Here is a 27822-nt window from a genome sequence, read left to right on the forward strand (position 1 = left end):
ACAACATTTCAGCATTCTACTTCTTTATTTTGCAATATAAATTGTAATTTCACAAAACTTCATTATAATCACACAGGAGAGGACCCATCTGCCCAGTCGTCAATAAACTCCATCCCCACCATAGGAGACAATATGTACTGGGGCAAGAATACAGTAGATGATCATCTTCTAACAGAAAAAATCTCACTGGTTTATGCTTTGCTGTATAAACAGGTCATGAACAAACTGAAAATACAGAAGAGAGAGATACGTGAAGCAGGGTCTGTGGAAACCCTGGAGTACAAGTGTCTGGTCCTGCTGTGCTGAGAGGATCAAGTGACAGGGACAGCAGCAGCAGGGCTCTCAGAGCACCAGTGCGCAAACCCTGACATGGCAGGATGTCAGAAACCAGGTAGGAACCTCACGTAGGAGAGGTAGACGCAGAGGAGAGCCTGTCTTCTCTTGCACAGGGAGCTGTCTCCTTCTCTATGTAATTGCCTACTCTGTCTCTTGTTTAGAGCTGGCCATGATGATTATAAAAGCACCATACAATTTTCTTGATTAAACTTATTTCTCTCTATAAAGTATCTAGCAATGATCTGAGTGTTTCAATCTCAGAAAATTAAGAAATGAATGTTATTCTACCAGAGCTTTCAGGAGTTTAGTAGCTGGCAACCATCTTCGCTTGATTAGCGTGGAACAAAAGAGACGTCATAGGGTCTGGGTGCATTAGTTATAGCGGAGATTAATGGGGTAATGTCAATGTCCTTGTGATGCACAACAGTTTTCAAAGTAAAGTTCTGCAGGATGGATGTTAAAAATATGAACAGCTCCATCCGGGCCAGACCTTCTCCTGCACAGATGCGCTTTCCTGCAAGTGGAAAATAACAAAAAGTGAGGGGAGAGTAGGGTACTTTTAACCACTCTTCCATGAAAGTTTAGACTTCTCAGAATGGACATGCAGCATTTTGGGTAAACAAATTAAACTGGGGGCTTAGTGTCTAGAACAATGAAAGTGCTCAGTGGGCAAAGGCAGTTTGAAGGCTTTGGTTTCTCATTTTCTGCTTGGAGAGAGACTTGTGTGGATGAGTCCCACTTCGTACATCTGTTCTTGCAGCATGCATTGGAGGAGTTTATGTGACTGCTAAAAATGAAAGTCAACTGAAATTCTAGTACAGGGATCAGGGCTGCCCAGAAGTGACTCAAGTGGATCACCAGACATGGCTGTACAAGCCATGGTGACAGAGCCACTAAAACTTTCAAAGAGGTCCTAGGAGAGCATAGTCTAGGGTTGGAAATGGAAGGAGATCTTACCTGCAGAGAAGGGCATGAAGAAGTCACTCTTTTTAAATGTACCATTTGCATTCAGGAAATGTCCTGGGTCAAATTTTTCTGGATTTGGAAATTCTTTGCTATCATGTAGGATGGGACCCAGCATAGGAAGTATCATTGTGTCCTGAATTAACAAGGAGAGGAGAAAACAGTTAAACTGGAGACATGCTAAAGCAAAGCAGCACTGAGAATTTCCCAGAGCTGATTAGAAGGGTAGTCAAAGTTTAACAACTTTAAAATAAGCATTTAATGAATAAAAACGGCAAACGTGGAGGTTTTTGTGAATTATAATGGTGAGTCTGATTTGAGTATTTAGTATTTATTCCAAATAAATCGCATTTTATCTTACATATACATAAAAAACAAAATAGAAAGCCATCTCCCTCTTCACACAGAGGACAAAAAGTCCTTTTTAATTTTTTTCTCTTTTTTCAGATACAAGGCATTAGACTCAATAACTTCCAGAATTCAACTCCAAACAAAGTCATTCAAATTCTGGATCATGTTTCAGTGTTTTTGAAAATAAAATAGAATACAGAGAATAGAACACATCATTATTTTCAAAAGATTATGAACTCTCTCAGACCTTTGGAATAAAATAGTTTCTGAACTTGGTGTCTTTGATCAGGGTATGTGGGACATTAAGTGGAATGAAATCAATAAATCTCTGGATTTCATGGATCACAGCATCTGTGTAAGCCATCTGGCTCCGATCTGCCATGCAGGGCCTTCGGTCTCGGCCAATCACACCATCAATCTCCTTCTGAACTTTCTCTGTTAGGAAATAAGTAAGCGTTGAATGGTCAAGTCCCACATCTGTTTGCCTAAACCTCTCCCCATATTTACAGCAAAACTTGCTTTTAGTGCACCAAGAATATAGGAATGCACTTAGTGCTAGTATCTCTTTTCTGTGAATAGAACTTAGACTAATACACATGTCTACATTGCAAATGCAGGTTTCCTTAGTCAGGGAACCATTGCCACATGTGCTGGTGGCAGGAATTGTCCAAACCAATCCCATGACCTGCTGAAGTTTTTATTTGTTTCCTTTTCTATTACCTTGTATCTCTGGGTATTTCTGGAGAATCAGAAGTCCATATCTCAGGGTGATGCTGGTGGTCCCTGTTCCTGCAAGGAATAAGTCGAGTGTGGTTCTGCTCAGGCTCTCAAGGGTGAATACTGAGTGACCATTCCCTTTCTCCTGGAGGAAGATTTGGCAGAATGTTTTCAGAATGACAAATCTAAGCAGTTTGTTTAAAAAGGAAAGTCCTGTACCCATAATGTATGTTTTTAAACACATCTGATGTCCTTTCTCAAATACAACTTTCACTTTCCAGAACACTAGCATTGATGGTACTTTCCTAAATAACAGTATGAACTTTTTTAAATATGGGAGGAACATTGAATTCCATTAACGAGATTGGTCTTTAGTTTTCCTAACTTTGGCTAGTGCTGTTAATTCTGCATTTAAAAATCCTAGATTAGAAAGTGGAGAGGATAGAATGAAGTTGATGTGTCAAGAAAAGCAAGTTCCCCTTTGTATTAGCAAAAGCCTAGGACCCTGCCAGAACTGAAAAGAAGCTGGGATTCAAGAGGTGGTTTTCTTATAAGCCAACAAATCTCTAGCTCTTGCATTACCTGGTCCATTTTGTTAAGAAAAGCATCAATGAAATCTCGAGGACAAGTAGGATCCCGGGTTTCCTGGTGTTGTGCTATGATTTCTAAAATAAATTTATCAACTTCTTCAATATTTCTTAGCATTTTTTTATGAGGTCCAGGTAAAAACTCCATGAGAGTTGGGAAGAAATTGTATAGCTGTAGAAATAAAATGATGGAAAATCACATTCTGATTAATGTGGATACAAGAAAATGTTCCATAACTGTTAGCTATGAAAAATTGAACTGTTTTGGAAGAGTTATTATTCAACTGGATTTTAATGCCTTTTACTTTATGGTTTCACAATAGTCAAGGATGGACTTCAGTTGAGCAACTTCTGCAATTATATCCTTCTTTGGACATACAACGGCAGTTCCATAAGGTAAGGAAACAACAGGAATTGGTTGTTTAACTGCCATTTTGGCTTTCAGAAAATTTATCCAAATTTAGGAAAATCCACTCCACCTCTTGCTTACTTTGTTATGGCATCTTTTACTGTGTAGGAAAAGGCTTTGCAAGCAAGATATGTCAAGTGTAAAAGTATAATTAATTACAACTACAATTATAACATGTTACAAATTAATAACATGAATAAGGATCCATTCATAAAATATTAACATCATTAACAAGTGTATTCAATATAACTGTACACACCCGTGTTTGTATAGCGTTCTGGTACTTCCTGTTTTCATCTAGCAAATTAATTAAAGTTAAAAATTTCTTGTCCTCATAGTCAAACCTATCCCCAAAGACAATGGAGCAGATGATGTTGGAGACAGCATGCGTCAGGAATCTGCCAGGGTTGAAGGGTTTCTCTGCAACAACAAAAAAAAGGTATCTTGCTTTCAGAATTTCAGGCATCATCCCCTCCTCTGACACTACAGGGAGCTTTGCATTGCCTTGAGGCCCAGAGTTTTGCAGTCCTTTGAAAGCATGGTGAAGGGCTTACTCAATTTTTTCTTCTCTGCTTGAAGTGAACTAATTTCCCTGTCTGAATTGTTTGAGTATCTCTTTTGCCCTGTTCTCAGGAGAACATTGGTCTGGGGGGCTTGGTTTCTTTTCAAATGGCACAAGGTTGTCTTGTGTCATCTGAACTTAGAGACTGTTTACCAGAGATGGGCTAAAGATTCCCTCCAAAACCCAATTGGAGTTGAAGGGAATTTGGAGGGAAACCAGAAGGACTTTGCCTGAGCCACGTCTTTGGGATACTGCACCCTGTTTATGAAAACTCAAATGTATAACCCTCTCCTAGGTATTCGAATGCTTGTGATCAAAGGCCAGTTTTGATAGCACAGCTGCATAAGCTTCTAAGAGAACTACAGTGTGAGAAAAAAGCAAGATTAGACTCAGGAAGGAAAGGAAAGTTACAGTTTCAGACAGTGATAGCGTGCATTTCAAGGTCTCAAGAGGAGAAACAACAACATGAAAAGGTATCCAATCCTAAAAGAAAAACAAGGAGCCAGAAAACGGCAACTTGGCAGTATTGAAGATCAACCTGTTCCCAGGAGCAATGGCACCAACCCTTCTCTGCCTGTCTAATGACTCCCTAGCCATTGAAGACTCAGCAGATGTCTCCTCAGAGATGGTGACTATATTAATGCTGGGCCTAGTAGATAACTAGTCCTAGCTATTTACTATTTGCATTGAGTGTAAATAGTGGCTTTATACTTTTACACTTGATATATCTTGCTTGCAAAGCCTTTTAGTACACAGTAAAAGATGCCATAACAAAGTAAGCCAGAGGTGGAGGCTTGCAGTAGGGCCTAGGAAGTACAGCATTGCTGTGCTAGTAAAAGGGTAAGAGCAATGCAGGTGAGAGCAATTTCTCTGATTTGCAGCAGGAATGTTTATCTGTGAAGCCAGGCTGAATTTTCTAGTGGCTCATGGAAAACAGTGATGCTTCAGCATCCTTTTAGATCCATTTTCTTCCCCCCATCCCTGCAGAATAAGCACACATTGAAGACTGGTCGTGGAAAGGAAGCCTGTGGTTCAGGCTGCTACTGTGCTGCTGTCCAGAGAAGTACTAAGAAGTGACATTGTCTTATATACTACCAGAAAATGCATGTATAGGTTAAAACCAAGGTGATTGATTACCTTATGCCTTGCCCTCAAAAGCAGCTTATAGCCCCTGTTCCCATTGCACAGTCCCACCAATACTGGAAGGTGTTGTCTAATGTTCAGATGGACTGGACCCAGACCCAAGTATCTGTAAATGAGTTCTCTGGTCACCCATTTCTTCAAGATTCACATACTTAGAGCTGCAGGAGATAAGACAAGGAAGTGCATGATGTTTCGTTACGTGGCAGTCCCCAGCCTTGTCTGCATGGCTGAATGTGGGAGGTGAAGGCAACGGGATCTGCATGATGAGCTTGAGTAACACTCTGAATATGCTATGAGGCCATGATACGAAATAAGCCTTGGGAAACAGACAAGCCAGGATGTTGAAAAGCAGGGAGTGTAACAAGGAATTTTAATTGAAGGCCAGATGTGAAGAAAGAAGACTGAACTGTTGCTGCATGAACAGCGCGTGATCAGCATCGTGATTGGACTGTTGTACGTGTGTTTCACCCGCAGGATTTTCACAGAATCCAATGGGATTAAGTGTGGCATGCCCGAGTATGTTAGGAAAGTACCGAATGAGGGTATAAAAGGGGTTTGATTGTAATAGAGTTTGTCTCAGTATCCTCACCGACCTGAGTCCGTGCCTTTCAATATGCCACAAATGGCGCCCAACGCGGGGCATAACGGCTAGTGGTCGTTACGGTGGCGTAGCTCAGCCGAACTATGGGACTAAACGCTGAAAGGAAGCGTATCCAGAGCGCTCTCTTACCTATCGCTGGACGAAGGCAAGTGGTTGAGAACTATGGGGACTGCTTTAACAAAAGAACAAAGTGTTTTACAAGTCTTTACTGATATTCTTAAGACGTATGGGAAGAAAATAGATGAGGAAGAATTGAAACGTGTTCTTCTATGTGCATCAAAAGCTGACCCATTTAGTAATTCCACTAATATTTATACCCTGGAGATTTGGGACAAAATTGGTGTTTACCTGTGGGACTGCACCACAAAAAATGATAAGGTTGCCGCCACTTTACTGACCCCTTGGCGAACTATTTTTGAAGCTTTAAAAGCTCATGTCAGCTCACAATCAAAGGAAGTAGAAGCGGCACTTTCGGCTCCTCCTCTGCCCCCCTCTTTGGCGGACTCTGCCATAAGACCAAAAACTCAGCCTGTTGCTGCTGCTCCTGTGGTGCTGCCTCCTGATAATTCCTGTGATAACCCAGATGACCCTTTTGACCCAGGGATTACTGATCCAGAAAAGGAGCCTGATTTATATCCCCCGGACCCTCATGATAAATGGGCAGCTGTAAAGGGAGAAGTGAGATGAGCAGGGGATGCGGATGTATTGCGTGCTTTCCCTGTGACGTATATGCCTGATCAAGATCCGCGATGGGAAGGTCTCTCCTATACTCTTATCAAAGATTTCAGACGAACAGTGATGGACCATGGACTTGGGGCTCCATATACAACTCATTTGATACAGTCTCTCTGTGATACTCGTGTATTTACCCCAAATGATTTTAAAACGTTGTTTTGTTTGATAATGACAGACATGCAATACACTTTGGAAGAGGATAGAAACTACTTGATTATTGCCAAAGAGAAATAGCTACTTGGCTGGAGAAGAAAGACTTAAAGAAGAAGCAAAGTACACTGTGTGACTAAGCAGAGCAACCCAGCTGGACAGGAGCTGGAGAACAGAAAGATAAAGAACTGGGACTGTTTGTGAAACGACGAAGAATGCTGAAATAACAAAACTCTAAACGAAGAACTAAACATGATGTGATAAAATAGCTTGGTATATAAGAGTTAGAGCAATAGGCTAAAGATAGCTTTTGCTAGAATGGTATAAAAGCTAGAGCAATAGGCAATAAAGTGATTCGCTGCATGAAAGAAAAAAAAAAAGAGGGCAAAAAAAAAAAAGAGTAAAAACTGATAATGGACCTGGATATACAGCCAAAACTACCTCAGCACTTTTTCCACAACAGATATCCCATGCTCTCCCATGGGCCAAGCAATTGTTGAGCGTGCACATGGCACCTTCAAGACTACGCTAACAAAACAAAAAAGGCGAAGTGGGGGACACACACCGTATGAATGTTCTTAATTTTTTGAACCTCAAAAAATTTATTTGTTAGGTTCTGTTAAAATGGATGAATGTTTGTATTTTAATTGTACAGGTCAGAATCAATCATTAATTCAAATTGTTAACTCTTCTTTATCTGTCTATCGAAATGCTTCTATATGGTGTAATCATACGTCTGTTACCATTTCTCGCTCTTCTAATAGTCCTATGTTGCTTCCCCGAGGTGTCTTTCTAATCTGCGGAGATCGAGCATGGCCTGGTATCCCTTCTCACCTACAAGGAGGCCCTTGTAGTTTAGGCAGATTAACAATGTTAACCCCAAATATTTCTATGATACTGAATTATACTAGATTCCACCAACTCCGCAGGTTAAAAAGATTTGCTCATGCTTTTACTCCCGACTGCAAAGACATGGCTACATTCTGGAGTCCTGCAAAGATAATCTCAGCGTCCTTTTTTGCACCAGGAGTAGCCACTGCACAAGCTCTTGCAGCTTTAAACAAATTAGGACGTTGACTTGCAAAGCAATCAAATGCCATATCTAATGCTCTTTCCAGTCTCCTCCTTGATACAGATTCCGTAAGACATGCAACCTTACAAAATCGGGCTGCCATAGATTTTCTTCTCCTTGCCCATGGTCATGAGTGTGAGGACTTTGAAGGTCTATGTTGCATGAACCTTTCAGACCACTCTGCATCGGTTCACAAAAGTATACAAACTCTTAAAGAACTCCCAGGAAAACTTCAGGTTGAGGATGACTGGAACCCTTTTTCAGGTTTATTTGCTGGAATAAGAGCATGGGTAAAAAAATTGATTGTATTAGGAGCTCTTGTTTTGTTAGTGTTTATTAGCCTATTCATTTCTATTCCTTGTTTAATGAAACTTATGCAATCTCTTATTGATCAAGCCCTCAAACAGGTATTGATGGTAGATGTACAAAACAAAAAAGGAGGAGATGTGGGAGGTGAAGGCAACGGGATCTGCATGATGAGCTTGAGTAACACTCTGAATACAAGCTGTGAGGCCCTGATTCCAAAGAAGCCTTGGGAAACAGATAAGCCAGGATGTTGAAAAACAGGAAGTGTAACAAGGAATTTTAATTGAAGGCCAGATGTGAAGAAAGAATACTGAACTGTTACTGCATGAACAGTGCGTGATCAGCGTTGTGATTGGACTGTTGTACGTGTGTTTAACCTACGGGATTTTCACAGAATCCAATGGGATTAAGTGTGGCATGCCCGGGCATGTTAGGAAAGTACCGAATGAGGGTATAAAAGGGGGTTGATTTTAACAGAGTTTGTCTCAGTATCCTCACCAACCTGAGTCCGTGCCTTTCGATACGCCACAGCTGAATTCCACCAAAGTCTTGGCTTTGGGGCCAAGCCATTCCCTTTGCCACTTCCAGTCTTGTTCCTCAAGCAAAACAGGTTAAAGGATGCTTTCTAACACCAGTCTCCTATGTTCATCCCTCCGTACTGTCACAGTGTCTTTGATTGACCCACTCCCAGCAGTGGTAACATTGGCTATTGGAGCAGGGAGCAGAAACAGCAGCCATAGGCCCACTTCTGTGGTCATAGATTTGGAGAAACAGCCCTGCACTCTCATTGTCTCACTGCAGATATGCAGGGTGTCCAAGTAAGCACAAAGTCCAGTCCTACCATGTGTGTTCCTGATCCTCTCCACCAGAAAGTGAGCTTCCTCCTGGATTCGCTCATCAATGCTCCTCTTCCCCATCCCAAAATCCCTCAGGGTGGTGAGTGCAAATCGTCAGAGCTGCTTCCAGGTCTCCCCATTGAAAGTCACAATACCTGATGAAGGGAAAATAGACCCCCATGAGGAAACAGGTTTTATTTTTCCCCCCCTGAATGGAAGCTACACAGTAAGTACTCAAAATGCAAAGATACTCCTCTGTGGAGTTATATTGCAATTGCTGTGTACCCAAAAACGTAACTTCTCTGCATTGTGGAGGTGACAAATTTGACCCATCTGTCACAGCACTTGGAGTAAAACTCAGTTTATTGCCAGAGAAAGAAAAGCTACATTAGGATGTAGATAAGAAAGTAACACCGGTATTGAATTTTTCTTGGCCACAGGCACTGAAAAGCAGCGCAGAAGTTCTGGTATGCACCTTCACATGGTGTAACATTATTGACAAGATCATTGTACTCACCTGTATATTTGCGCTGCTAAATGCTATATTCGGAACTCTCCTAGTGAATAAACATATGGCCCATTCTTGAAAGTGGCCCTTATTGGCGCAGCCTGTATTATCTCATCTTTGTTGTCTGTGGACTTTCCTCTTGTTGATTCCTTAGCGATATGTCTATTGTCAGTATTTTCAGAAATGGGAGAATGAACCTAGGATCTTAGAGGCACATTTGATGAGCAAACTTTTAGCCACAATTTGAAGCATATTGAAAATAGAAAGGCACTCAGTGAAGGCAGCCTGTGACCTTAGATAGTTCTCCAGGGGACCACTTTACTCAAGGGTCCAAGTAATGAGTTGGGCTCTTAGTCTTTTATTGCTAACAGTAGTAAATCAAATCCACCATTTCCTCCTACACTGCCCTCTGAACTTGCCGAGGGCAAGTAGTGCATGGTTTCTTTTACCGGCAGTATGTTCTCCTGCTGTAGGGCATGAAGGGCCATCTTGGTCATACGATTCATTCTGAATGACACCATCTCACACAAGGAGTTATCCTGTAAGAGAGCCTGAACATCAACCACCAGTAGCAGCAAGATGCCACCATCTTTGTGGAGAAAAGGACACAACTTGAATCTTACCTGTTATGGCAATGAAGGGCGAAGCTCTTCCTTCAATAACCTTAGTGAAACCCAACGGACTTTAAAGGAATGGCTGAAGAACAGTTTGATGGTTTAACTTGGCATTAGGAAGAAACAAAAATACACCTCCAAAATATATTCCAAAAAGTTATTGGCCTCAGAAGATGCGCTGTGGAAATGTCATTTGTTACTAATATTGATCACGTTACTCACAGGAAACCCATTTTTACAAGCACTTTTTTGCTGGTGAATTTACTCAGGTCAAACCATACCAAAAGGAAGAAACAAAACCATGAAGAAGTCTCACAGAAAAGCCACAGACATGTGACTTTTCCCATCCTATTTCTTTTCCAGCTGTTGATGCTGCTAAGAGTCTAGCCGAGTATAGCGATTTCCATATCCAGGGTCCTCCTGCAGTTTTCCAGGCCCCCTACCAGTGCCTCCATGGACGTACACTTTGTCTGATCATGCTCCAAGTTCGTGCTTATTATGTCCCACAGTTTCAGAGGAATTGAGTCTGGGCTTTGTGCCCTGTGCCCACTACAGATCTAAGACAGGAAGACAAAGAAAAGGACCAACCATTGATGGCTGCAGCTGAGCCTGATTGCAGGGCAAAACAGCCCTGCACAACGCTTATCCTACTGTCTCAAGGTGACATAATAGGTTACACAAGTTTGAATGAGTCGGCTATTGATTTCCAGGTTTACACCAGCATAATGGAGCAGCATTTGACCTATCTAAACATCTTTTTCACTCTTCCAATTTCCAAACACCACTGTGAAGCACCACTGGGACATTTGAACTGCTGCTCTTCTGGTTTACACATAACATTTCCCTTGGTGACTTCACCTCTTCAACAGTCCCTCTGCCTATAACTAAATCCCTTTAAATCATAGCTGTTTTTCTTTTCACCACTTTCCATTGCAGCAGTCATAGATCTTTCAAGTATAGGGGTATCAGATATGGCTCCCATCCCAAAGTAGAGGCAACATTCAGACAGAAGTGGTTTCCATCGAGCTTTCATAGAGTAATTCAGAATGGTACTCAGAGTGGAAACTTCAGCTTTAGTCTACCTACACAAGCTGCTATAGCAAGTTCTAATGCTCATGTCCCATACTTCAAACTACCTCTTTCCAAAGCTGTCACCCTCCTCTCCCTCTCCAGGGCATAATAAACTTCAAATTAAATTAATCCCATGGTCAACCATGACAAGACCTATAATCTTACCTGTGTCTATTCTCTGCAATACCATTTGTTTCCTTTTGCTCAATGGAATGAGTTTTCTATGGTGATCTTTGGTTTTCTTCATTTGGTGCAAAAGTTGTGGCTTGTTGACTTCTACTGAGAAGCAACATTGCCATAGGTATGGCAAGATAGAAGTAGTATCGAACAAAAGCAGTACAATTCTCCTCAGCTTCTCTGTGCTTACAAGTACGTCTAAAAGAGTTCGGAAGTATTGGTCTTTTTAGACAGCTAAAAGCTTAACAGGGATAATTTTCACGGGTTTCTGCATGGCAGGTATGCTGGTATCTCCATCAAGGAAATTCTTGTAACCATGGTAAGAACAGTAATTACCCTTCTCCCAGACTTCCACAACCTTCTTGTTAAAGAAAGCTGACATAATAAAGCTTTTGACAGCTTTTTGCTCTTTGTTCTTTGGTGCAGGGGCAGATGGGATGTACAGGTCATGGCAATAGAGTTCATGACAAACTCCTTCAACTATTCCGGATGCTTTTGGGCAACTTATAAACAGGTATTAGGGTCTGAGTGAAATCTATATTTTGAATGAAAGGAAAAGATCATAAAATCATAGAACAGGCCAGATTGAAAGGGATCTTGAAAGATCATCTGATCCAGCCTTTGTGGTAAAGCGAGCCTACCCACTGCCTTCAACAGATGTTGATCCAAGAGGCACCGATGTAATGCCAATCTGAATAGTGACACTGCCAGCCAAAGGAGCCCCGAGCTAAGTTAAGGTTCTGCACACACTCCAGTGTTGGAAGAAAACAGGTATGTATTTCAGGGTAACATGTTACTCAGTGAAGTCATTCTTGCAAGTAGTTCTTGTTAAAAATCAGGCTTGGTGCATTTGTAAATGTTGCAATCAAGGCTTTGATACTTGAGTAATCAATGTTTGCTCTAAAGTTCCCAGCTCATGATTTTAGAGAGAATGATCACTTCCAAAGCTATCCTTCTCCCCACCTCCTCCGATCTACCCCACACTCCTTAGACAATAGTGACTTCTTAGAGGGCTTGAGGGATGTTCCCAGTTCAGAGAACAATGCTCTGAGCCTGCAGACCAGCTGCAGGTTGCAGCCTAGAAAGACTGGTTCTGGAGACCCTTACCACTGTTCTTTCCTCAATACTACTGACAGGGTTCAATCTCTGTGGTGCTAATCCTCCTTCTCTGGGCATCTGACTTTCTCATAGGCTTTTTCTATTCCCTCCCCACAGGCTGTTTTCTCCAACCTCTCCAGACAGCTCTCTCAAACTGTGTCTAAGACCACCACAAACTCTTTTTCTATATCAGCTGATTTACCAAGCTTTGTCGTACCACAAGTCATTAATCCAGTTCTGTGTGCCAGAAAACACCACCCAGCTTCTGGGTAGAGAAGAGGACTAATTACAGGAGCAACTGAACTGAAGACTCTTTCAAAAGGCCAATATTTGTCTAGGATGTTCAACATCTCAGTAGAACAGACCAATCACTGTAATCCTGCTTTGTAGGTGACTGGGTGTTGTCAGAGTTTCAGTAGAATTGTGTCAGCAGGGGTCCACTTTGACTCTGTAGGAATTTTCCATTGTCCTTATATGCAGAATTTACCAAATTTTAGCTCCCCCTAGTTCTTTGTGGGTACTGAATGCTTAACACCATTTGGCAGACGAAACAAACATGTTCTGCAAGTAATTGAGTAAAAAGTTCTGCTCAGGAGCCGACGCTACATGGACCATTTGTGTAGCATTTCGAGTCCCCACCACAGAACTTGTGAAAATCTAGGGGACGTTAAACAGGGATTCCAAGCTTCCAAGAAGGACACGTTTTGCGGTGCATTTTGTGAACGTGAGCCATGTATTGCCTCCTTGTGCTGCATACAAATCGCCAAGCAAATGTATATATCAAGCCATCAGTGAGTCTTGGAGAATATCATGTCAGACACAGGTCTGGTCCCAACCACCACATATACCCCTGGCCTAAGAAGTCAATCTTTAGTTCCAGTCCTCATGCAACTGCTCTGACTTCGCAATGTGTCAAGATCAGGCAGAGATCTTAGTCTGCCACAGGCAGATCAAGACCACTCTAGTCGACACATGAGCTTCTAAAAGAGTGTGTGTGTGTGTTTGTTTAGCCATATGTGAAAGACAACCATGGTAGGTGAGAGCAGATACACTGATCATTACTGAGAATGAAGACTTCAAACCCAAACCATGGTGGTTTCCTGTGTGTTGTCTCGCTGAGCCCAGTCTTGGATGAGAAAATATGAGTAAGGGTGAATACCCTGAGAGCATCAAGAGGACCCCCAGGAATTCCAGAGCATCTCTTACCACATCAAATCCTACTTTTCACTTTCTCCCAGACAACTTGATGTCATTATTGCCTGAAAACACAGGTGACATGAAGGAGCACTAACTGCTTTTTCTCATGGTTTTCTGCTTCTGAATGTTGTTTCCAATCAAGAAAGCAAAAAGGAAAGAAGAAATTACAAGGTCTGCCATTTATGCGAAGGAAAAGACACTTCAGGAGCAACACCTGCAAGAGAGATCTATCCATAGATAAGTCTAAGGAGGTGAATACACCATTAGCAGCAACTAATAATCCATCTGCAGCTAGGATGTTTGTAAAGAAAGAAGGCCATAGCCTGTACCAGAAAGTGCCTATCTAATTACAATGGGATCTCTGGCTGAACCTGCCCATGAGTCTTGCCTAGTGTCATTCATCGCCAGCACTTTTGTCTTACAATTACCAAATGAACACAACAGCAGCTTGGATTTGGGGATGCGAGACAAATGACATAGTTCATCCTGCAGGGAGCATGTCAGGAAAGAGCAGGAAAATAATGGCAAATCTAGAGACAAATGAATCTCTTCTAGAAAATCCCTGGGGAGCTCAGTTGTTAGGAGAGAGGTACATGTTTCACTGCCTCTGGAAGAATTAAAGGTGACATTACTTACCACATGGTGCGAGCTCCTGGAAAGTCCCATCAGGATGTCTGCTCCTTCTCTTGCTCATGTCTTCAATATGGATGTTATAGACAGAGTAAAATATCCTCCCCAGTTTCTCCCATTGCCAGTTCATTTTCTTTCCTTCTTCCATGTACAAAGCTGGATCTCTTTTATGTCACTAGCTGCCTAGGAAAACAGTGGCCAATGCTGGTGTCTGCCAGCAAATCCACCAGAGGCTTAGAGCTTGGGGTCTAACGCTCTCCTGCGTCAAGCAGGAGTGAACCTGCCATGCAACACCACATGTGCTGACTCTATGAAGGCAACAGCTGTGGCTAATATCACCAGGTAGATGGCACAGCCCAGTTCTGGCATTCTTGCTCAGTATCAGCAAGAGTTGTTCTCTGACAGTGGTGCTAAGAACTCAACATGCCAGGAGGTGGCCCGTAGGAACAGTGAGAAAGCCTCAGGCAAGCAGGGCGCGAACACGAACTTATGCGCAGAGGGAAATTTTTCCACCTAAGCATATATTTAAACCAAGAGGTGATCTAATGCAAAGGCACAAGTACTGGGTACAAGCCAGCACGCCATGGCCAAGTGGCTGACTTTGCATGTTTGAGGTCTGCTTTCATAAAGCAAAGGATGAATGAGGACTCATTAAAACAAGCAAGCAAAAAGAAAATTAAAAGATCAGTCTTATGGTGTTGGCCCCAGCAGTCAGAATTGTGACTGATCAAGATTACCAGCTCTGTTGGAAAAGAGGGCCTGGGAGGAGAAAGCAGGGCTCATCTTGCTGGTGCTGGTATTTTCCAAGCCTGGAAATAGATATATTTTAATGTAATATTGTTGCCCTCTAGTGCTTTGGAAAAGAATCTACCCACAATTACTAGCCATAAACAGATGCTAGGTAAGGGAAGCATGCCTATTCCAGGAATGAACAGAAAGCAGCAAAATAATCAGCAAGACGTATAGAGGCAAAAGCTAAAGACAGATGTGAGTGGATATAAATTCATAAATCCATCAATTATTTCAAATCAGCTACATCAGTTTAGAGCACCCCTATAATCTGGCCCATTTGTGTTTCCAATATCAACAGACTACCAACAAATAGATCTTCTACCTTCTCTTTATTGTACCCTGAGGCAAAGGCTGATAGTTGCTGAAGATAAGGTGGCAATGGCCGATCATCCACAACACCCAAAACTGCTCTTGACACCAAAACTGACAGATGGTACAGGGACACTCTAGCATATTACAGATACTAGATTATCTTCTGACCTCAATGATAACTTCAGGTCAGCAGTCAGAACATTCCTTATGGTCTCCAAAATATGCTGCACATACCTCTGCATTGCATTGCTGCACCTCTGCTGTGGCTAAAGAAAGCTCATTAAAATAAACTACGTGCAAAATAATCTCTACTCATGTCTGCTTAGAAAACCAAACCAAACCCAAAGGAACAAACACTTTAAACACTCTGTTGCTTCTGATTTTACAAGTGATAGCACAGGCCTGTGAGAAGCAGCTGAGAATAATCACTTTAGCTGCCTTTCCCCCTGCCCTTCCAAAGCAAGTTATTGCATACCCGTTCAATTAAAAACAAATTTTGTGTTAGAAATCACTTCACAAAAATGAAAATTGTACATCTCCAGTCTCTGGGGACATTGGACAGAAGCAGCAACACTTTCTTCAGTGTCCCCATGTCACTGTACAGGAGAATTAACCTTCCCGGTGTTTGTCAGGCAAAGGCATATTCAGATATTCAGAATTTAATTCTTCAACTGGTAAGGCTCTTGTCTGCTGCCACTGCTGAAGACAATCAGCATCTTATCCATCTTTTGTCCATTTGTCTGGGCAACTGCAACATCAGCGTTTACTTTGCAAGGACACTCTAGCAGTAAGGGAAGGAAATTCAGGTCTTGTGGTCAGACCACAGAATTGACACCCTTGTCTGAGTTTTGCCTCTAATTTTCTGAGTGGTTATGAACAAATTTCTATATATCATATTAGATATATATGCAGTATGGAGTGCCTTCTTCTTTCTCTCCGGTGAGAAGACTTGCAATAGCTGTTCTTCTTTGGCATGTGGTGATAAACTAGATGATGCTTTCATACATTGTTCTTTCATTTCTATTTCCTTGATTCTACAACATCTGTGGCTTTTGCCTTTGCAATGCCATGCTACCAACTCATGGTATATCTAGCTTATTAATACTTTGAAAGGAAAGAAGTTGTGCCTGTTTCACTTGACCACTTTCTGCCATAAACCGTTCATTGGCAATTGTGATATTGCCAATAGTACAGTTGCTGTCTCATTTCACATTGCACAGATTCAGATCTCTGTCTTCACTGTTATCACTATAAATTATACATCACAGGGAATGTGATTAACTAGGAAAGTCCAGTCCTACATCAATCCATGTATGCTTTCCTACTCATGTTAGCTTTTTTTCTTTTTTTTGCCAGATTGTAGGATTGCTATAATAATTTTTATATACTTCATAAAACAATGGGAAAATGCAAGCTGCTCTTCAGCTAGGAAATGGCACTGGGAGAATCCAAGTATGTAATTTGTCCTCTTTTGCCACAATGTAGAGCTCTGTATCCACAGCTGGGGTTCTGGTAGGTCTTGTAGGGTCAGTCCAGCCTTTGCCGATGCTGTTATTGACAATGGAGGTTTTATAGGTCATTGGCCAGCTCAGTCTTCAAGCCATAATATGTTTCATATAAATGAGTGAAATAAACCAGGTATGTACAAGACATTTGGGATTATAAGCTTTGTGGAAGCAGGTTTTTCACTAAATCGTGTATTTCTGGCATCATAGAAAAACAACATTTCAGCATTCTACTTCTTTATTTTGCAATATAAATTGTAATTTCACAAAACTTCATTATAATCACACAGGAGAGGACCCATCTGCCCAGTCATCAATAAACTCCATCCCCACCATAGGAGACAATATGTACTGGGGCAAGAATACAGTAGATGATCATCTTCTAATAGAAAAAATCTCACTGGTTTATGCTTTGCTGTATAAACAGGTCATGAACAAACTGAAAGTACAGAAGAGAGAGATACGTGAAGCAGGGTCTGTGGAAACCCTGGAGTACAAGTGTCTGGTCCTGCTGTGCTGAGAGGATCAAGTGACAGGGACAGCAGCAGCAGGGCTCTCAGAGCACCAGTGCACACACCCTGACATGGCAGGATGTCAGAAACCAGGTAGGAACTTCACGTAGGAGAGGTAGGCGCAGAGGAGAGCCTGTCTTCTCTTGCACAGGGAGCTGTCTCCTTCCCTATGTAATTGCCTACTCTGTCTCTTGTTTAGAGCTGGCCATGATGATTATAAAAGCACCATACAATTTTCTTGATTAAACTTATTTCTCTCTATAAAGTATCTAGCAATGATCTGAGTGTTTCAGTCACAGCAGATTAAGAAATGAGTGTCATTCAACCAGAGATTTCATGAGTGTAGTAGCTGGCAACCGTCTTCGCTTGATAAGCGTGGAACAAAAGAGACCTCGTAAGGTCGGGGAATACTAACCGTAGTGGAGATTAATGGGGTAATGTCAATGTCCTTGTGATGCACAACAGGTTTCAAAGTAAAGTTCTGCAGGATGGATGTTAGAAATAGGAACAGCTCCATCCGGGCCAGACCTTCTCCTGCACAGATGCGCTTTCCTGCAAGTGGAAAATAACAAAAAGTGAGGGGAGAGTAGGGTACTTTTAACCACTCTTCCATGAAAGTTTAGACTTCTCAGAATGGACATGCAGCATTTTGGGTAAACAAATTAAACTGGGGGCTTAGTGTCTAGAACAATGAAAGTGCTCAGTGGGCAAAGGCAGTTTGAAGGCTTTGGTTTCTCATTTTCTGCTTGGAGAGAGACTTGTGTGGATGAGTCCCACTTCGTACATCTGTTCTTGCAGAATGCATTGGAGGAGTTTCTGTGATTGCTAAAAATGAAAGTCAACTGAAACTCTAGTGCAGGGATCAGAGCTGCCCAGAAGTGACTCAAGTGGATCACCAGACATGGCTGTACAAGCCATGGTGACAGAGCCACTAAAATCTTCAAAGAGGTCCTAGGAGAGCATAGTCTAGGGTTGGAAATGGAAGGAGATCTTACCTGCAGAGAAGGGCATGAAGAAGTCACTCTTTTTAAATGTACCATTTGCATTCAGGAAATGTCCTGGGTCAAATTTTTCTGGATTTGGAAATTCTTTGCTATCATGTAGGATGGGACCCAGCATAGGAAGTATCATTGTGTCCTGAATTAACAAGGAGAGGAGAAAACAGTTAAACTGGAGACATGCTAAAGCAAAGCAGCACTGAGAATTTCCCAGAGCTGATTAGAAGGGTAGTCAAAGTTTAACAACTTTAAAATAAGCATTTAATGAATAAAAACGGCAAACGTGGAGGTTTTTGTGAATTATAATGGTGAGTCTGATTTGAGTATTTAGTATTTATTCCAAATAAATCGCATTTTATCTTACATATACATAAAAAACAAAATAGAAAGCCATCTCCCTCTTCACACAGAGGACAAAAAGTCCTTTTTAATTTTTTTCTCTTTTTTCAGATACAAGGCATTAGACTCAATAACTTCCAGAATTCAACTCCAAACAAAGTCATTCAAATTCTGGATCATGTTTCAGTGTTTTTGAAAATAAAATAGAATACAGAGAATAGAACACATCATTATTTTCAAAAGATTATGAACTCTCTCAGACCTTTGGAATAAAATAGTTTCTGAACTTGGTGTCTTTGATCAGGGTATGTGGGACATTAAGTGGAATGAAATCAATAAATCTCTGGATTTCATGGATCACAGCATCTGTGTAAGCCATCTGGCTCCGATCTGCCATGCAGGGCCTTCGGTCTCGGCCAATCACACCATCAATCTCCTTCTGAACTTTCTCTGTTAGGAAATAAGTAAGCGTTGAATGGTCAAGTCCCACATCTGTTTGCCTAAACCTCTCCCCATATTTACAGCAAAACTTGCTTTTAGTGCACCAAGAATATAGGAATGCACTTAGTGCTAGTATCTCTTTTCTGTGAATAGAACTTAGACTAATACACATGTCTACATTGCAAATGCAGGTTTCCTTAGTCAGGGAACCATTGCCACATGTGCTGGTGGCAGGAATTGTCCAAACCAATCCCATGACCTGCTAAAGTTTTCATTTATTTCCTTTTCTACTACCTTGTATCTCTGGGTATTTCTGGAGAATCAGAAGTCCGTATTGCAGGGTGGTGGTGGTGGTCGCTGTTCCTGCAAGGAACAAGTCGAGTGTGCTGCTGCTCAGGCTCTCAACGGTGAATACTGAGTGACCATTCCCTTTCTCCTGGAGGAAGATTTAGCAGAACATTTTCAAATGACAAATCTAAGCAGTTTGTTTAAAAAGGAAAGTCCTGTACCCATAATGTATGTTTTTAAACACATCTAATGTCCTTTCTCAAATACAACCTTCACTTTCCGGAACACTAGCATTGATGGTACTTTTCCTAAATAATAGTATGAACTTTTTTTAAATATGGGAGGAACACTGAATTCCATTAACCAGATTGGTCTTTAGTTTTCCTAACTTTGGCTAGTGCTGTTAATTCTGCATTTAAAAATCCTAGATTAGAAAGTGGAGAGGATAGAATGAAGTTGATGTGGCAGGAAAAACAAGTTCGCCTTTGTGTTTGCAGAAGCCCAGGACCCTGCCAGAACTGAAAAGAAGCTGGGATTCAAGAGGTGGTTTTCTTATAAGCCAACAAATCTCTAGCTCTTGCATTACCTGGTCCAATTTGTTAAGAAAAGCATCAATGAAATCTCGAGGACAAGTAGGATCCCGGGTTTCCTGATGTTGTGCTATGATTTCTAAAATAAATTTATCAACTTTTTCAATATTTTTTATAAGGTCTTGATGAGGCCCAGGTAAAAATTCCATGAGGGTTGGGAAGAAATTGTATAGCTGTAAAGATAAAATGATGGAAAAACACATTCTGATTAATGTGGACAGAATAAAATGTTCCCTAAGTGTTATGTATGAAAAATTCAACTGTTTTGGAAGAGTTATTATTCAACTGGATTTTAATGCCTTTTACTTTATGGTTTCACTATAGTCAAGGATAGACTTCAGTTGAGCAACTTCTGCAATTATATCCTTCTTTGGACACACAATGGTAGTTCCATAAGGCAAGAAGAAACAATAGGAATTGGTTGTTTAACTGCCATTTTGGCTTTCAGAAAACTTATCCAAATTTAGGAAAAGCCACTCCAGTTACAATTAATAACATGAATAAGTATTCATTAATAAAATATTAACATAATTAACAAATGTATTCAATATAAATGTGGACACACCTGTGTTTGTATAGCGTTCTGGTAGTTCCTGTTGTCATTTAGCAAATTAATTAAAGTTAAAAATTTCTTGTCCTCATAGTCAAACCTATCCCCAAAGACAATGGAGCAGATGATGTTGGAGACAGCATGCATCAGGAATATGCCAGGGTTGAAGGGTTCCTCTGCAACAACAATAAAAAGGTATCTTGCTTTCAGTGTTTCAAGCATCATCTCCTCCTCTGACACTACAGGGAGCTTTGCATCGTCTTGAGACCTGGAGTTTTGCAGTCCTTTGAAAGGATGGTGAAGGGCTTACTCAATTTTTTCTTCTCTACTTGAAGCGAACTAATTTCCCTGTCTGAATTGTTTGAGTATCTCTTTTGCCCTGTTCTCAGGAGAACATTGGTCTGGGGGGGTTGGTGTCTTTTCAGATGACACAAGGCCATCTTGCGTCATCTGAATTTACAGGCCATTTACTAGAGGTGGGCTAAAGATTCCCTCCAAAATCCAATGAAACCAGAAGGACTTTGCCTGAGCCACGTCTTTATGTTACTGCACCCGGTTTATCAACTCTATTAGTGTAAACTCAAATGTATAACCTTCTCCTAGGGATTTGAATGCTTGTGACCAAAGTCCAGTTTTGATAGCACAGCTGCATAAGCTTCTAAGAGAACTACAGTGTTAGAAAAAATCAAGATTAGACTCAGGAAGGAAAGGAAAGTTACAGTTTCAGACAGTGATAGGGTGCATTTCAAGGTGTCAAGAGGAGAAACAACAACATGAAAAGGTATCAAATCCTAAAAGAAAAACAAGGAGCCAGAAAATGGCAACTTGGCAGTATTGAAGATCAACCTGTTCCCAGGAGCAATGGCACCAACTCTTCTCTGCCTGTCTAATGACTCCCTAGCCATTGAAGACTCAGCAGATGTCTCCTCACAGGTGGTGACTATACTAATGCTGAGCCGAGTAGGTAACTAGCCCTAGCTATTTATTGTTTGCATTGAGTGTAAATAATGGCTTTATACTTTTACACTTGATATATCTTGCTTGCAAAGCCTTTTAGTACACAGTAAAAGATGCCATAACAAAATAAGCCAGAGGAGGAGGCTTGCAGTAGTGCCTAGGAAGTACAGCATTGCTGTGCTAGTAAAAGGGTAAGAGCAACGCAGGTGAGAGTATTTTCTCTGATTTGCATCAGGAATGTTTATCTGTGAAGCCAGGCTGAATTTTCTAGTGGCTCGTGGAAAACAGTGATGCTTCAGCATCCTTTTAGATCCATTTTCTTCCCCCCATCCCTGCAGAATAAGCACTCATTGAAGACTGGTTGTGGAAAGGAAGCCTGTGGTTCAGGCTGCTACTGTGCTACTGTCCGGAGAAGTACTAAGAAGTGACATTGTCTTATATACTACCAGAAAATGCATGTATAGGTTAAAACCAAGGTGATTGATTACCTTATGTCTTGCCCTCAAAAGCAGCTTATAGCCCCTGTTCCCATTGCACTGTCCCACCAATACTGGAAGTTACTGTCTCATGTGCAGATGGACTGGACCCAGATCAGACCCAGACCATATCTGTAAATGAGTTCTCTGGACACCCATTTCTTCAAGATTCACTTACTTAGAACTGCAGGAGAGAAGGCAAGGAAGTGCATGATGCTTCGTTACGTGGCAGTCCCCAGCCTTGTCTTGAGACAAGGAAGTACAAAATGAAATATAATCCTTTGTAAATAAGAAAATTCAATTTTAAGTAACTTTGGGCTTGGTGGCTTTGTACATAACAACAAAACTTTCCAAACCTAAAGAGCCCAACCAAAAGAACATAATAAGGATCTTTCTATAAAATAAATAGTTGTAGCTGACATAGTTTTAGAACCTTATGACCTCTGTACAAAATTTATTGTAAGCAAAACAGGACTGTAGATAAAGAGTATCTGAAACTAGCAGATGTTCAGGAGGTGCTGTAGCGAAGTTAACTGAAAAGTAGAAGGACAAGGAGAAGCCAGTCTTTTATGTCAGTAGTGTTACTGAACTAATTGAGTTGGTGTAAGCATTCATCTACTGTGCATGCTTCAAAGACTTACAGAACAAGAGTTCGAGGAATGGCTAAGTGATGAAAATTGTTGGAAGAAGTAAAACGACCACCAAAGACCACTTCCACGTTGTTCTCTGCATGTGAAAATGGGCATGGAATTATTTAAAAAGATCATCTGAAAACTAATGAATATGTATGATGTTTACCGGAAATGTGATGAATATGTATGTTAAGCAACAATATAATCACAGTCGGTTTGATGCTTAAATGGGTCACACATTAGGAGGAGATATTCCCTGTATCTCCCAGAGCTGCAATAAAGAATACCTCCTTGTCAACTTAAACTTCGTTGGCGAGTTCGAAATGAGTTCTCCATGGATGAGTCTCCACGGCTGAATTCCACCAAACTCTTGGCTTTGGGGCCAAGCCATTCCCTTTGCCACTTCCAGTCTTGCTCCTCAAGCAGAACAGGTTAAAAGATGCTTTCTAACACCAGCCTCCTATATTTATCCCTCCATACTGTCACAGTGTCTTTGATTGACCCACTCCCAGCAGTGGTAACATTGGCTATTGGAGCAGGAAGCAGAAACAGCAGCCATAGGCCCACTGCTTGGGTCATAGATTTGGAGAAACAGCCCTGCACTCTCATCATCTCACTGCAGATATGCAGGGTGTCCAAGTAAGCACAAAGTCCAGTCCTACCATGTGTATTCCTGATCCTCTCCACCAGAAAGTGAGCTTCCTCCTGGATTCGCTCGTCAATGCTCCTCTTCCCCATCCCAAAATCCCTCAGGGTGGTGAGTGCAAATCGTCGGAGCTGCTTCCAGGTCTCTCCATTGCTGGTCAAAATACCTGATGAAGGGAAAATAGATCTCCATGAGGAAACAGGTTGTATTTCTTTCCCCCCCTGAATGGGAGCTACACAGTAAGTACTCAACATGCAAAGGTACTCCTCTGTGGAGTTATATTGCATTTGCTGTGTACCCAAAAACGTAACTTCTCTGCATTGTGGAGGTGACAAATTTGATCTGTCACAGCACTTGGAGTAAAACTGAGTATATTGCCAGAGTAAGAAAAGCTACATTAGGATGTAGATAAGAAAGTAACACTGGTACTGAATTTCTCTTGGCCACAGGCACTGAGAAGCAGCAAAGAAGTTCTGCTATACAGCGTCACATGGTGTAACATTATTGGAAGATCATTGATACTATGCTGTACATTTACCCAGATAAATGCCATACTCAGAACTGCCCTAGTGAATAAACATATGGCCCATTCTTGAAAGTGGCCCTTATTGGCGCAGCCTGTATTATCTCATCTTTGTTGTCTGTGGACTTTCCTCTTGTTGGTTCCTTAGAGGTATGTCTACTGTCAGTATTTTCAGAAATGGGAGAATGAACCTAGGATCTTAGAGGCACATTTGATGAGCAAACTTTTAGCCACAATTTGAAGCATATTGAAAATAGAAAGGCACTCAGTGGAGCCAGCCTGTGACCTTAGATAGTTCTCCAGGGGAGCACTTTCCTCAAGGGTCCAAGTACTGAGTTGGGCTCTTAGTTTTTTATTGCTAAAAGTAGTAAATGAAATCCACCATTCCCTCCTCCACTGCCCTCTGAACTCTGTTGCTGAAGCACTGAAAGCATCAGCTTTCTACGCTAACGTTACAGGGGACATACCTGAGCCTTTGAAGATTCTTACAAAAAGCGGCAGCTTGCCTCTTCCACTGAAGTCATCTGCCTGATCAATCAGAGCTTCTTTCACAACATCATAGCCATACAGCACCACAATCTTTCGTGGGCCCAAACGTATTGTGAAGACGGGACCATACTTCTCGCTAAGCTGTAGGAAAGGGGAACACAAAGAACAACATATGAGAGTTGTCCCTAAAATCTCCTGGGCGCCAGACCTCTGGAAATTGGATGAGTATATCAGTGGAGAGTCACTGCAGCCTTGTACTGAATAAGAGGAGTTGGTCACAGGAGGAGTGTAGTGAATATAGCAATAGCATGAGCGCCTTGACTGCAAAGCCACTGCAAATTGCAGTTCTGCCATGAAGTCAGCACAGGACTCATCATTAGTAGGATTATTGCAAAGATATAGCCTTAGACTTGCACTATATAGACTTACATTATTGGAATATATAGACTTCAGAAGCATGTATTTCTGGGAAAACTTTTGTTTCTGTCTGAGTCTGACATTTGGTCAAAGCAAATTAAGCTTGTGAATTAAAATGAGACAGTCTAGACTGGACTTTGGTTTATATGCAACGGAGACAACATAGAAAAGAAGAAGACAGTGCCTTACCTTCTTCAAGCTTTCAGGCAAGTTTTTTGGGTTCAGCTGGAGTATGTTTCCAGCAAGGGGGAGTGCTATGGGACCAGGAGGCTGCTTCATGTTTTGTGATATGTTTCTCCATGTGGTGACGAGAAGAAGGCATGAGATGCAGATCAGCAAGAAAATAGTGGTCATTCCCAGGAGCTCCATGGTGGGCTGAGGAAGAGAAGTCAAGTGCCAGAAAAGCCTGATGTTGGACCTGTAAATCCATCCTTATTTATATGCTGTGAATCCAAAGCACACGGATGAAATTAGCCAATAGTGCCTTCGTATTCCTTCTGAGATATGAGATTACATATTAATCAGCTCAAGATAAGAATGAACAAACTAGGGATGAACTCCTTGTTTACGCAATGATTTTTTTTACCTCTCCACCTCTGGGTAATCATTCATGCCGGACTAAAGAAGTCATGTTCTAATGCTGTCAAATAAACTCAAAATGCCTAGCTGCTATGTATATGCTTAAACTCTGTTTGCCCTCATGCCTAGATTGACATTTGCCAGCCCCTCTAGTATCTGAGCACAGTGGAGGTAGGCGTTGTGATTGAAAAAGGGCGTCACTCCAAGTTCTTCTTAGACATTCCACCTCCATTTCTGAAAGGAAATTATGCAATTGTACCCAAGTCACACATGCAGATTTTGAGGAATACACTCAGCTTGTCCTAATCTGATATTTCAGCCAGACAAACCGTACCGTCTACACCATTTGCATGGTCACAGATTCTACCCAAACCACAGATCCCTGCAGCAACCTGCAGTCTCCTTTCTGATGCTTCTAGAAACTAGTTGAAGATCCATAGAAGATGTGAAGATCCATGAAATATAAAGGCACCCTGAAGAGAGCTCAACAGAATGACTGGTTTAATTAATATTACCCAATAGAATGTAAAATCTTAAATGAAATCTTATGCTTCCCACTTCTTCTCCGAGAGGAATCCAACCCCCTACAAGCAGAGTGAGAACTGTGTATGTTTTCTGGCAGATTGAGTCACCTGAGACCAAAGAGCTGATACCAGGACTCGGTTGCCAAATATTGTCTGTCCATCGTATGTAGTGTCTGTAGAGTGCTAGTGATCTACTGTAAGCACTGTGCGTGGACTCATACCATTCTCCCTCTCCCTCAGCCTCCACCATTCTCCCACTTTCTTCTCGGCTCCAACTACAAGGCATGGCATTAGGCTGTATATTTCCTTTTTCTGTGACTTTATGTAGAGAGATACTGATCCTCTACATAAGGAACACATTTGAACATGAAAAAGGATCTATCATGATCAGCAGGAATTAAGGTTCAGCGACAAGTTCAGCATTCAAGAACTTGTGTAACAATATGTATATTTGCAATGTGTTATACAACTAGTACTAGAGATAAGATGCAAACCACACCATTAGTTTTCGGATCACAGAAATGATATTTGACCAGCTAGCTCAAAAAGCTTGGTTAAATATTAATGCATGAACTTAGAAGACCCAAAACATAACTCAGCTGGAAAGGATGAAGTCGTTGAAGTTCTTTAGTCATTTGCAATATGTAATAAATTGCTTGTTTAGTCTCCAAAAAGGGCAAGGAAGTTAACCTGACAGCAGCCTTCCTGTGACCTGAACTGTGACTTCACCAACAGTAAATCGCTATGTTGCTGGTATACCCCTTATCTCTGAAACTAGCCAAGATGCTTAGCTCTAGACCATGGTCAGCATTAAGAAAGAACAGGCGCTCCCCCAAGCCAGACAGAAAAAGTCAGGAAATGGAAAAAGTCAGCCCCAGTCTATACATGGTGATGGGAGGCACCAAAGTGAAGTCTGCCAAATTTCAAAGATGATGTCAGCTGAGCTCCTGAGATTGCTGCCCCCAGGTCCCTGCACGGGCGGTGGGGCCCATCCTGAACCAGCTGCAGAACCATCATGGTGTACAGTATGGCATCCAAAAGGTCCATGTCCCGGAAGATATAGAAGTGAAGGGGAAACTTTATCAGCTGTCCCCAACTATAACACCATCATCATGGGCAGAGCACCCACCCCGACTTTCCAAAGGCTGAGCAGGAAACCTGTAGTACATGTCTTCCAGTTTTCACCCTAATTCACCAACAATTTTTAAACACAAGACACATTAAAAATGCTTTTTAAAAGTGAACAGAGCTGAAATCCTTGTGGTACAGAGGATATAGTCTATGGAAGGTGGAAGTAGTCAATGAGTTCCAGCCTAGGGGATCTGATGTATTCTGCTTGCCAGAAGAGAAATAGCATGAAACAGTGTTTAGAACAGTGTCATTATTAAATAGACCATTGAAAGGGTGTCAAGTGCCCTGTGGCAAAATAAGAACAACCAAAAGAGCACTGAGTGAATCCTCTGTGTTAACTGATACTGTGTTATTTTGAGAAATGAACAACTGCTGCTGCTTGGCTAGTTTGTTAATAATTTCTGATCAGAAAGGGAGGATGCAGGAGAGAGGATGGCCTTTTGCTGTTCAGTCCCACCACTGATTGTGTAAGGTGTTCAGGCTCCTCTGAGTGTTATGAGATTTCAGTACCCTCTCCTGGCCGGTACTGGCCATGCTGGGGTTTTCATCTGCCAGGAGTAAGGGATTTGCAGAGGTCCAACATTTTGCTTTTTCCATCTTTGTTGTTTTATTGCCAGTTAAGGCCAGTATCACCATACACTCCCGTGTCCTTGAAAGCGGCTGGGCTCCTACCTATTCCTCTTTTTGCTTCAAACTCATAAACCATCTGTCCCCGTTTGTCTTGCTTGGAAAAAAAAGATTGTTCCCTTCTAACAGCTGTACCTGGGGGGGATGGCCAGGGTCCAAAACGCTGCCAGCAGCCTATGGCAGATCAGGGTCTAACCCTAGAACCATGTCGTAAATATGGCTGAAAGATTCCTCTTGTGGGGCCTTGCTCCCAAAGTCAGCAGAGTCATAGTCCTGCACATCAACACGAGAAGGCACTGCTGCAAGCATGGCAACCTCAAATTCCCTCTGGAGAGAAGAGAGAAAAAGTGACACTTACCCCCATCCCGCTGCTGGGGTGTGATTTGGCCAAGTGCTGGGCTGTTCCTCGAGAGAGATACCTCTCTGCTGAA

General features: G+C 41.7%; 2 protein-coding genes across 3 annotated transcripts in view; both read right to left on the reverse strand.

Annotated features, from left to right (window-relative positions):
- The window catches only part of LOC115609075 (cytochrome P450 2H1-like), a 141940-nt gene that overhangs the window by 68166 nt on the left and 45952 nt on the right, over nt 1-27822 (reverse strand). The window contains exon 1 of one of the 2 annotated variants that reach the window (XM_032919978.1): nt 24720-24949. The exons of the other annotated variant lie outside the window; for it this stretch is intronic. Within the exon in view, the coding sequence (XP_032775869.1) occupies nt 24720-24899 (180 nt within the window). The 5' untranslated portion in view covers nt 24900-24949. Of the gene's footprint in view, nt 1-24719; nt 24950-27822 lie in introns of those variants that run through there. 2 annotated transcript variants of the gene reach the window in all.
- LOC115609076 (cytochrome P450 2H1-like) lies at nt 669-8904 on the reverse strand. The gene is made up of 7 exons (XM_030488790.1): nt 8774-8904; nt 3623-3783; nt 2950-3126; nt 2371-2512; nt 1898-2085; nt 1294-1435; nt 669-850 (listed from the first exon to the last, which is right to left on the reverse strand). Exons 1-7 carry the CDS (start codon nt 8847-8849, stop codon nt 669-671), a joined length of 1068 nt encoding a protein of 355 aa, XP_030344650.1. The 5' UTR covers nt 8850-8904.

This window comes from Strigops habroptila, chromosome 5 (assembly GCF_004027225.2).
Source record: "Strigops habroptila isolate Jane chromosome 5, bStrHab1.2.pri, whole genome shotgun sequence".
NCBI lineage: Eukaryota > Metazoa > Chordata > Aves > Psittaciformes > Psittacidae > Strigops > Strigops habroptila.

Coding starts and splice junctions, on each gene's coding strand:
- LOC115609076 (XM_030488790.1), bottom strand. CDS start 8,849: ATGGGGAAGAGGAGCATTGATGAGCGAATCCAGGAGGAAGCTCACTTT. Junction 3,784..8,773: donor GAGGATCAGGAACACACATG/GTAGGACTGGAC, acceptor TTGTTGTTGCAG/AGAAACCCTTCAACCCTGGC. Junction 2,086..2,370: donor GAAATACCCAGAGATACAAG/GTAATAGAAAAG, acceptor ATTTCCTAACAG/AGAAAGTTCAGAAGGAGATT.